This window comes from Lissotriton vulgaris, chromosome 1_1 (genome assembly GCF_964263255.1).
Source record: "Lissotriton vulgaris chromosome 1_1, aLisVul1.2, whole genome shotgun sequence".
NCBI classification, from domain to species: Eukaryota; Metazoa; Chordata; class Amphibia; order Caudata; family Salamandridae; genus Lissotriton; species Lissotriton vulgaris.
The window spans coordinates 2,047,794,327-2,047,806,695 of NC_141685.1; the positions used below are offsets into that span (position 1 = coordinate 2,047,794,327).

At 44.6% G+C, this 12,369-nt stretch overlaps 1 protein-coding gene across 1 annotated transcript in view; it reads left to right on the top strand.

Annotated features, from left to right (window-relative positions):
• The window catches only part of KCNJ8 (potassium inwardly rectifying channel subfamily J member 8), a 40,069-nt gene extending 31,090 nt beyond the window's left edge, over positions 1–8,979 (top strand). The window contains exon 3 of the mRNA XM_086920464.1: positions 6,733–8,979. Coding sequence (XP_086776590.1) covers positions 6,733–7,630 — 898 coding nt within the window. The 3' untranslated portion in view covers positions 7,631–8,979. The remainder of the gene's footprint in view (positions 1–6,732) is intronic.
• Positions 8,980–12,369: the final 3,390 nt, after the last annotated feature.

Here is a 12,369-nt window from a genome sequence, read left to right on the forward strand (position 1 = left end):
CATTCAAGATCTCAATAATTGGGCAAAGAACTAAACAGTGCCAAGCTGGCTATCACCAAGGGTATATCAATGCCATTAATCGATCAATGTATTCCCTGAAAACCAGCAACAAGTCTTTTGAATGCACTCATTATTTGTTAGAACTTGTCAAAGCGTTTTGAACCCTCAACCATTCACTCTTCTCCTCAGGATTCAGAACTGCTGAATACTTGTGTCTACTTTCAACGTGAAACTTCCAGTCAATTTAATTTTGCACTTAATTTCGGAAGTGACTGCAGAGCTAATTGGCATTCTGAAATTAAGTGAAAGTTCCTGCGAACCTTTCACAAGAAAGGTGACTCCTATTCACAAAAAAGGTGACCACTCCAACCCCGCCAACTACAGGTTTGTGGCACTGTTGGACGTTGAAGCCAAAGCCTATGCCAAATTACTATTGAGATAATTAGAGGACTGGGCTAATAACAACGAAATACTACCATTCTATCAGACCGGCTTCAGGGCTAACAGTGCAACCACAGATAACATCATGACCCTGGCCTATCTCTCAAAAAGAGCGGTGAAAGACAGGCATCTGCCACTGTTTTGCTGCTTTATCGACTACAGCACAGCTTTTGATAGAGTGGATACAGGCAAACTCTGGGGAAAACTGTCAGGCTGGGGAGTTCCATCAAAGCTACTGAAAACCATTACATCCCTTTATGAGGGGACCTGGGTACAAGTCAAGATAAGCCCCACAGCGTTATCTGCAAGAATAGAAACCAACAACGGACTGAAGCAGGGCTGCGCTCTGGCCCCCCTATTATTTAATCTTTATAAGGCCGATATGGGGGGAGCTTTGAAAGAGGCAAATCTAGTTCCACCCAAACTGGGTTATACAAGACTGGCAATTCTTCAGTACGCAGACGACACTGTAGTGATGGATCACACAAATGTGGGCCTCCAAAGAGCACTAAAAGAGCCGGGGAAGTACAATGAGAAAAATCACTTGACTGTTAACCAAAGCAAAATAAAGATAATGGTATTCGGCAGATATCCTCACAAAAAACATGCCCGCTGGTCCTTGGGAGATCTCCAAATTGACACCACCACAGCCTATAATTATCTTGGGGTTTGACTACATGAGAGTGCACCATTGGCAACTCATACAAAACATTTAATTGCCAAAACCAAGAGTGTAATCCTATCAATGAAACGCCTGAGCCAATGCTTGACCAGCCCCACAGCGGAGCCCATGCTGAAGGTCCTGAAGGCAAAACTAATCCCGGCCATCAGCGATGGTCATCTGGCATTCCCAGGAGATTTAGACAAATTCCTATCAGCAGCGCAGGTCAAAGCCAATAAAATCGTGCTGCAAATACCCAGGTATGCAAGGAACATCAGGCTACGGCTGGAATTAGGGCTCAGCAGACCTGAACTGGCCCTCCAGGAGGACCTAAGTAAGTATTATATCAGAGTCCTGAAAGCACCCCATGACTCTCTAAAACATCACTTGGTAACAATCTTTAGAGAAGAGGACTCCCCCTGTTACATCAAGCTGGGCACAGCAATAGAGAACCTCAACATTAAACCACAAAGCCTGCACCTAACAGACATCCCGCACAAGACCTGGTCAAACATCATGAGACGGCAGGTCCGCTCCATTTCGTACGAACTGGATCTAATCGCACTTCGCCATAACACCCTCAACGAGGCATTGAATGAATCTTACATTATGGGGAAAGCTCAACCGTACCTAAGTGAAGCACTAGGGGCCCAGGCCCGCAGGAAAATCATTTTTATGAGTCTAGTGGCCCTAAGAACAGCAGACTTCAAACCAGAATGGGCACGTGCAGATTGTGCTACCTTTTGCCGCCTATGCAACTGCCAAAAGGAATCCCGGCTCCACTCACTATGTTGCTGCTCCAAACTAACCAGTGAGCGACAAAGTATGCTCCGCCCCATCTTAAGAGACCTTGGCATCAGATCATGCAGGGAGGCATCAGATTGGTGCTTCTCTGAAACAATAACCCACTTCCTTGCAAGAGCAGCAAAATTTACCCACCATATTAGACTGGCCTTAGACGCTAGCGCTTTACCATAAGCATGTAAAACACAGAGACTGATAACAGGCAAACAAGGTGCTTCAGTAACAATTTATGGGTAATAAAGAGCCAGCCCGATTGAACCATTGTCGAAGCACAGTTAAGTTCCCGGACTTGAACGAGTCCCTATCACGGGGAATAGTCCCTAATTCGTTCAAAAACGCCGCGTTGGTCCCATTAATTGAAAAACCCGGCGCCGACCCTTCCAACCTCTCAAACTACTGACCCATATTGCTTCTCCCTTTCGGTGCAAAGATCTTAGAAGCCCATGTGGCTAGCTGCATCTCGAGCTTCATAGAGACATCCGACTTTCTAGAGCCCAATCAAGCCGGCTTTCACCAGTCGCACTCTACCGAGTCGGTGATCCTAGCGGTCCTGGACACTATGAGGTCTAATGCCGACAAGGGCATACATCAGGCCTTGGTGCTCCTGGACTTGTCGGCAGCGTTCGTCACGGTGGATCATACCATCCTATTACACCGTGTCGAACAGGCCGGCCTGCGAGGCACGGCTCTTGGTTGGGTCAAGTCCTTTTTGAATGACCGTTTCCAGGCTGTCAAGATTGAGAACTTTACGGCGCCCAAACTCCCCACCACCTGCGGCGTTCCGTAGGGCTCATCGCTGTCCCCCCTCCTGTTCAATCTGTACCTCAAACCGCTGCTGCACTCGTTAAAAAACAGGAAGGTTACTATATACAACTATGCGGACGATCTGCAGCTTATATTCCCACTAAATTACTCAGACTCCGTTGAAGAATTTCAGGCCACTATGTTGCACATCCAAAGGTGGATGGAGACGAACCATCTAAAACTCAATCCCAGACAGACCGAGCTGGTACTCCCGGGTAAAAGTGCAACCAGCTGGGGCCCTCATTTTTGGCCGCCCTCTATGGGATCTCCACCGTCTCCCTCTCCATCAGTAAAAAGTCTTGGGATCACCCTTAACACCGATCTATCATTAAAAAGTCAGGTGGGAACTGTGATCTCCTCATGCTTCTTCCAGCTACGGAAGATCAAGAAAATTGCTCATCTGCTCACGCACTCCGCGCTCATCCAGGTGGTAATTGCCTTGGTCCTTTCCCGCCTTGACTTCTCCAACCCCATCTATTTGGGCATCCCCTTGGCTCTTTCCAATCGGTTGCAGATTGTACAAAATCAAGCGGCCAGACTAACATTTAAATGCAATGGCAGGAGCTCGGAGAAACCACTGCTAGCCACCCTTCATTGGCTACCTATAGCCCAACGGGTAACCTTCAAGGTAGGCTGCCTGACCTTCAAGGCTCTTCATGGAAAAAGCCCCAAGTTTAAAAACCATCTCATAAACAAACACGAACCGACTCATAATCTCCGCTCTGCCCACCTGTCCCTCCTCACCTTGCCCCTCTTTAAAAAGAAACGCCTCGGTGGATGCCGATTTGCTTATTTGGCCCCAAAGATCTGGAACTCGCTTCCCCTTTCACTTTGGAGCTGCACCAATTTAATGCAATTCAGGGGTGCACTGAAGACCTGGTTATTCAAACAAGCACACGGTTAGGATACTGCTCACCATCTTTCCTTTTCTCTAGCGCCATGAAACCTCTGGGTGCCCGTGCGCTATACAAATTACGAATAACATAACATAACATAACCTAACATAACATAACATAACTTAACGGCAAAAGGGACTTTGCAACACAGGATTTGACTGTCGGAAACAGGGCTCTAAAGACTTGCAGTTCGGCAGGGGAGGGGGGCGGCAGGGGTGGGCGAGAAAGGGGGGGGATGGGCTTCAATTTCAGCTTTGTTTTTTTTTTACTGTAATGATTTTAAATAAAAACCTAAACCCATACTGCGAAGAATTTCCTTCCCAGCATTTAAAACGCGTGTTTGATCGAGTATCAAAGACCAAATCAATGCATTTTAACGTGAGAAATTGAATTCCCCCTTTACAGCTGGAAGTTTCACATTGAAAGTGGACCCGAGTATTCACCAGTTCTGAGGAGAACCCATAAATGCTGGAGGGTTCGAAACATAGAAGCAATTAATTTACAGGCACTGGGTATATAATACACCACTTGACAAGTGACTTACAAATAAATAAAAATATTTCAAATAGGTGTAACCCAATTGTGCATTTAGAGAGGAGAGCACATGCACTTTAGCACTGGTTAGCAGTGCTAAAGTGCTCAGATTCCTAAAGTCAACAAAAGAGTCAGAAAAAGAGGAGGAGGAAGGCAAAAAGTTTGAGGTGACCTTTCTAAGAGGACCATTTCCAACAGCAACAATTCTTACGCTATCAACATTGCACTGATCGGTACACCTCCCTCTAATTTATGCACACTGCTTACATTGTTATTATATATGAAAACTAGAGCAAAGGTATGCCAGCTACTCTGATGTAAGACCAATTTTTATGTGTGCGTATTGTAGCACACACTAGGCACATGCATGGTATAATAGTTGTCTTTGCTAAACATTTGGTCATAGAGCACAGTTTATCATGCTTGATTTATAATTGCAGTTGCTGTTTCTGTGGGATATGTGCCCCATTGGGATTTGCTTTGGTGGCCTCTAGAGGCAGACTGTGGCCAGGGGAACAACTGCCGGCTCCCCTCGAAGCGTTCCCATATAAGAAACCTTTTTTTTTTTAAAGAAATTCATGTCCCCTAATGGGATTGGTCTGCTATTAAAACTCTGTTTACTACAGTGAAAGTAAATGCAGGGATGGCGGTTTACTGTTCCTTGAAAGCCTCCATCTCTGCATTTACATCCGATCACAGTGGAACACAAGCCATTTTGAGACACCCTAAATGCACAGCTTGCAATGCGAAATGTCAATCTGCAAATTGCATGCCTGTGGTTTGCAAAAAAAGAATAAAGAATAGAATATGAGACCCAGAATCTGCTATTATGAAATTCTCTTGGTCTCCCATTTCGATCTTTCTGTCTATCCTACTCTCTGTGGTACCCTCTGCCATGCTTTGCTGTTCTTGTAGCAACTATCATGTTTGAACAACCCTCATTAGGCAGTTTGTGATCTTACCCATACTCTGGATGCTGTCTCGTTCAAAGCATTCCACATTTTCTAAGGTGTGGTAGATCTGGGGTGCGATGATAGTTGCCTAGCCCTTGTTCTATGTTCTTCAAGATTTCGAAATGGTTCATGGGGTCAAGGACTACGACATGAAGGCAAGATTGTTTTATATCTTCAAAGTCTTGGACTGGTGTAGAGAAGAAACTTTTGATGTATGATTTATGACATGTAAGTTCATTGGTGGCTATTACGTACCTTGAAAGAAGAAATGGACGGTAAACTATTGGGTTCGATTATGACCTGCGGTAATTCTTTCAACAATGAACTACTTTGGGGCAGATTTATGTCGGACTTGCTCTAAGTTTACGCCGCCGTTGCATGACGCAACGGCACGGAAACGTGGTGTATCCCTGCGGCCTATTTACAACGTGACGCATCTAGGCAGATGCGTCACGTTGTAAAGCCCTGCGCCACATGGAACTTGCGTCAGGTTTCATGTGGGCGTTCTGTCGCAGGGTGGGCGTTCCCTCGTAGGAAAGCCCCGTAAAACTGACGCAGTGAAATCTACAAGATTTCACTGAGTCAGTTTTACGACGCTGCTGCGTCAAATCCTTACGCCTGCTTGAAGCAGGCGTAAGGAGTGGCGCACCACGTTATGTATGGGTGGCCTCTGTACATTGCAGGAGTTGCGTCGCACTTGCGACGCTACTCCAGCAATGCGCCGCCCGTACACCACAAGATGCGTCACGCATCTGCCCTTCCTTGCACCATGGTGCACCGCATTGTAAATGCGGCGCATCTGTGGTGCCGCAACGAGGGAATTGCGTGACGCATCAGTTCTGGCACATCCCTGCTGATTTGCAGAGATGCGCCAGAACTCATAAATCTGCCCCTCTATTCTCATTGGAAGCCTGACGGAATCGGAAATGACCCGGCTGGCAGCATGCGCACCAGTCACACCCACAGGGCTGAAGGGAGAGCACGTCGGCCTGTAGTGTTGGAATGCATATTTTATAGGTATTCCTTGTCTCATCAAATAATTTTGCACATTTGCCTAAAGAGATGATAAGGAGTCTTTCCAGTATTGTTGTTGACTTGTCTTGCATATGGAATGTTTTTATGGTCGGTAAATTATGCATCGTGTAGAAAAACCTCAGCATTTCCTCCCACTGGTTAGGTGCATGTTTGCTTTTGGCTGGGATATGTAATGCTTCTTCTTGTCTCCTGATTAGTCAAGTTTTGAAAAAAAGTAACACATCTCTTCTGTATGGTTTGTTGTTTAATATTTCTGAAAAGTGTAACTTGGTCCTTTTGCAATTACGAATGCTTTATGATACTACATCCTGAAAAAAATACTGGTCTGCCCTACTAAAAATAATAGTTTAAAACATTTTCACAGGAATGTGTGACATTTCGAAGTTAATTGAACAAGGCTGTCTAGTTTCATCGAAGAAACAGTTCAGAAAAACCGTACATTTATGTCCAAAAAGAATGCTAATTATGATTAATAAGAGGGGGCATAACTAAGCGCTACTATTTAATCTTGTTTTTTATGTCTGTTTAACGAAACATGCTTTTCATATGCTTTATTTAGCTTGTAACATGCTTTTAATGAGATTCCTTCTGCTTTTTCTCTCAGGTCGTTCACCTCAGCTTTTCTTTTTTCCATCGAAGTTCAAGTGACCATTGGCTTTGGAGGGAGAATGATGACTGAGGAATGTCCTTTCGCAATCACTGTCTTAATTGTGCAGAACATTGTGGGTTTAATCATCAATGCGGTCATGTTGGGCTGCATCTTCATGAAAACAGCGCAATCCCACAGACGGGCGGAAACGCTGATCTTCAGCCGGCACGCGGTCATTGCCGTGCGAAACGGCAGGCTTTGTTTCATGTTCCGGGTTGGAGATCTGCGGAAGAGCATGATCATTAGCGCTTCAGTGCGCATTCAGGCAGTGAGGAAAACCACCACACCTGAGGGAGAGGTCATCCCCACTCACCAGGTAGACATCCCGGTGGAGAATCCCATTGAAAGCAACAATATCTTCCTGGTGGCCCCACTGATCATCTGCCATGTCATAGACAAGCGCAGCCCTTTGTATGAGATTTCAGCTTCTGACCTCATCAACCAGGACTTAGAAATTATAGTCATACTCGAAGGGGTGGTGGAAACCACAGGTATCACAACTCAAGCAAGAACCTCATACATTACAGAGGAAATTCGGTGGGGCCACAGATTTGTGCCAATTGTAACAGAAGAAGAAGGGATATACTCAGTAGACTACTCGAAATTTGGGAACACAGTCAAAGTGGCAGCGCCGCGCTGCAGCGCCAGGGAGCTGGACGAAAAACCCTCAATACTCATCCAAACCCTGCAGAAGAGTGAACTGTCTCACCAGAACTCACTGAGAAAGCGAAACTCTATGAGGAGGAATAATTCCATGAGGCGCAACAACTCCATGAGGAGGAACAACTCCTCCCTCCTAGTACCCAAGGTGCAATTTATAACACCAGATGGAAGTCAGAATACCGACACATAGACAATAAAAAGCATTTTTTGCTCAGAACTACAAACTAAACTTATGAAACTTTTTATGAAACTGAAAAATGCTAAACTGCTGAAAATATTTATTTTCCACATTACTTCAGAGGAAATCCTTGTGAACAACAATAGGAATAACAAATTTGATCACGTTTTCACTAGAGACGATAATATTAATGACGCAGGGAAGTTTATTTCACAGAGATATACTCTGCAATGACGAACATGTTAATGATTTATTAATAAGAAAAGGAAAGCTGCTCAATTTGGAATTAATTGAAAGTCTTTAAGATATGTAAATAGTGTGCATTATTTTGTTTTGTCTTTCACAATTAATGGATGAGCGTCCACAGTTATGTAAAGCCATCAGGACGAAAAAATCTCCTAAGTGAACTTTATGCTTCAGTCCTTTTTCTATGTGTGAAACATAATGTTGGCAGAAGTCATTGGAGAAACTTAGAGCGATTCTGATCTTTTTATGGGCCTTCGCTAAAATTTTCGGATTTTATGTGCAAATCATACCCTATGGATTTCCAGTGAAAGTTCAGGAAAGTTGAAGAAATTTGGAAAGTTCTGGAGATTTGAGCACTAATGCCAGAGAGTTTTAACTAAAACATTTTTAAATATAATTTGAAAAGAGGAAAGCTACAATAAAGTCACACAAAATAAGGCTCATGATGCAGTGTAAGAAAGGTATCAGTAAGGAAAGGAGTATAGAAGATCTGTGTTTCATCACTGTGAATGCAGAAATTGGAAATTTGGCACTTTATATTTTAGAAGTCGATCAAATAAGTACTGAAGTTGATAATCGGGGAGTTGATATAATTTCAGGACAGAACTCCACTTCTGTAGGACTGTGGCAGTGTCAATGCAATTAAAGTATTCATACGGTAGCCTTTCACCCTTATTAGGTTACTACAGAAAGTACACCAGAGGCTTGTAAATTTACACTAAGTATTAGTGTTCACAACCGGGCTCCTATGGCATAGCTGCCAGTGCCCTGGCTCTGTTGGCTTACTTAGGGAACTGTGAATATAAATCTGCAAAGCGTTTGGGTAGCATTGAAAGAAGGTGTCAAAAACGTATGGCTTGTTTAGCAGCTATAAAGAGCCTGTACATTCAGTGCCTGCAATGAGTGCCTACCTTTTTTGAATGACATATTTCTTGTCAAAAATTAAAACGAATGGTTAGTTTTGCTTTTGCTGGAGATAAACAACCACAGAGGCTGAAAGCAATTAGCCCTATAAGTAAGCTATTGTTTCTATTTACTATCCTCAGGCAGGAAGTACTCTGATGTTATACCACAGATAATAAATACTAATACCACCATGTGTGACATTTAACAAGTACACTGTTATCTCTCCATTTTAAGTTCTGCAGCACCTGATTTTCAAAAATGCACATTTGGAGTTGAAAAAACACAACATGCAATGCATTTTTCCAGCAAACATTTAACAGCTTTGTCTGGAAAACATTGCACGGGTAAAAGTGATGTCTTCTGACCTAGTCCTGGGATTTTGTGAAGGAAATGAGAGACAGCAGGCAATTTGCACTAACATTTTGTTTACATAGAGTTTGAAACAGATTATGTTGTCCAAAGGAAATGCAAACCTAGTACAACATGTTTTGCAGTTCTTCATATTGGACATGATGGGCCTGTTTACGAGGTCGGGGGCTCTGGAACCGCCTGATCTTAGGTTGGTGGTTCCGAACTCGGTCACAAACATGCACTTTATGACGAAAGCTTGCATGGTGGGCAGAAAAAAAGGCCCACAGCGTAATCTTCACTTGTAAACTGCATGTTTGGAAACATCCCTGCACCGTGTGGCAGGCACTTTATGGTGCCTGCCAAACGGTGGATGGATGATTAGGGGGGCACCCTAGGTGATCGCATAGCAGAGGGCCAGGGGAAAAGGTGGCCCTGCTAGGGGCCCCCAAAAACACTTTCCAACAGCCTTCCCATGTCAGAAAGACCGACATGAAAGGACTGTCAGAAACTGTTTTTATAATCCTGACAGCGGAGCCGAGCCTGGCTCCACCGTCATTAGAGTATTATGGTGCTTTCCGACAGGCTCCTTGAGCACATCGGAAGCGCTGCAGTCAGTGCAGCCACCCAATGCCTCCACCCACCGCACCCGCCGCATCATAATGTGGCGGGAAGATCACAATGTCGGACGGATCGCATCCGGCATTTGATCGGTTGCGGTCTGCCCGCCATCGTAATCGGGCCTTATGTCTCAAAGGGGTTTCCCCATTGTGAGTCTCTGAGAAAATGCATTCGTCCACATAAGCCAATGTTCTGTACAAATAACAATCACTAAATGATGGCAACCATCCTGACACATGTTTGCTTCTCTATGACGTCAATGATCTTCTTAATCAACCCTCTCTTTTGTCTTTTGTTTGTTTTTGCTTATTTTCTAATTTTTCTACTTTTTTTGCAATAGAGCGTTTGTATGCTCTTAGGTCTCGCCAGGCGAAAGCAGCGCATGCGCTGACCTTGCACTGAACGCTGCTTTCGCCATGGAGAGGAACTGTTGCAATTGATTCTGCCAAAGCTAAATGCACGCACGTGCAGATGTACAAAGATGGCTGCTCTCGCCATTCACAAAGATAAACACGCACCTGTACGGACAAAAAAAGCACACGCATGTGGACAGCCCGACAACATCTTTCTTTACTTTAATTTTGTCCGTATGCGTGCATGTTTACTTTTCTGAATGGTGTGAGCAGTCATTTTTGTACATCTCCATGCGCGTGCATTCAGCTTTGGCTGTGGTGGCGTGTCCACATGCACATAGTTCGTGATGGCGTGCTTTTGCTTAGAACTTCCTCTGAGCCCTATCTACACACTGCCCGAGGGCAGCCACCAGGATGGATCAGTTTTATAATGCATTGAGCATTGGGAGGGAGGGGTGGGGGGGGAAGCAGACCACAAACCGTTCTTTGTGTGAAAAAGGCTGCTTTATTGAAACAGGTGCACATTAGCAATTATAAACCCTTGGCAAAACACCTTACAAAACTACGCCTCACTAAATAACAATTCCTCAACCCCCATTGCCCTCCCCCACAACTAAAACGTCATTGACCCCACCCCACCCATACATTACAAAAATGCATAATACCAACAATGCAAATTCTTATATAATCATTTAAACTTTAACAAATCCCCAGAAACCAATATCCAAAAACTCCCCGGCTTGTACCTCAACCAATGTTGTTCCCCCACCCACATAAATCACCCCAACAGCTTATCCTGCTCAAATCACCCTGACCATGACCCAACCTAACAAACAACAAAATCCTGCCAATTCTGGCAAAAACACCATTGACCCCCGCACCAGCACCTGTTCCAAGTGACAATACAAACAGACCAAAACCCAATGAGCACCTGTTCCAACAAACCACCAAATAAAATTATTACCCAAACACAAACCAGAAAAAACAAAATTAATAGGGGGGGAGGGAGGGAGGGACAAAAAACCTATAGCCCCGGCCACCAGTCCCACAGAAGACTAAAATGGTGGCCGGGGGAGGAGTCAGGGGACCCTTATAGTAAGAAAATTGGGCGCTACTAGGAAGCAGCCCAAAATATAAAAAAACGCCCAATGGACTGCCCATACCAATCCCCCCCCCCTCCCAAACTACCCCGGGAGGGGACCTGCCTGCGGTCGGCAGCCTCCCCCAAGCCCCCTTTGGGATGGAGGGGTGGGGGGAAGCAGACCACAAACCGTTCTTTGTGTGAAAAAGGCCGCTTTATTGAAACAGGTGCACATTAACAATTATAAACCCTCAGCAAAACGCCTTACAAAACTATGCCTCACTAAATAACAATGCCTCAACCCCCATTCCCCTCCCCCACCCCTAAAATGTCATTGACCCCACCCCCACCCATACATTACAAAAATACATAATACCAACAATGCAAATTCTTATATAATCATTTAAACTTTAACAAATCCCCAGAAACCAATATCCAAAAACTCCACGGCTTGTACCTCAACCGATGTTCCCTCAACCACATAAATCACCCCAACAGCTTATCCTGCCCAAGTCACCCTGACCATGACCCAACCTAACAAACAAACCACAAAATCCTGCCAATCCTGGCAAAAACACCATTGACCCCCGCCACCCAGAAAGTGGGGGGGGGGGAATACTACCCTCCCTCTTTCTGCCCCCACAATAGCAAAGTAACGGAAACACTAACTAAAGTTTAAACAGCAAATTCCCGAACCTTGAGACAACGCGAAATAACCTCTCTGAGCTTCAAAAGATACAACTCCATGCCTATCTTCGATAAATGCACACCATCACCCCGAAAGAATTATACTGCATCAAATCGGATGTCACTATGAAGCACCCTACTAAAACCCAAACCTCTACAAAATCTGAACACCTCCAAATTAATCTTCTTGCCTGCCCTATCAATTGCCTTAGGCTTGATAGCCCCCCGCCAAACCCTGCGTGGAACCAGTTCTGTCCATAACACATAACATCCTGACCATTGTTCCTTCAAAAGCGTAAGATCTCGCTTAATGGCCCTCAATAAAACCACACCCTTTACCCCACATAGATCATTCTCGCCCAAATGTATTAACAAAACATCGGGACACTGACCCTCAACCAACCAGGAATTCAGGGCAGGAATCAACTCCCTCCACAGCATCCCACCTTTACCTTTCCAGTTACCTTAATCAAACGATCATTAAAACCTAAGGAAGAACTAAAATAACT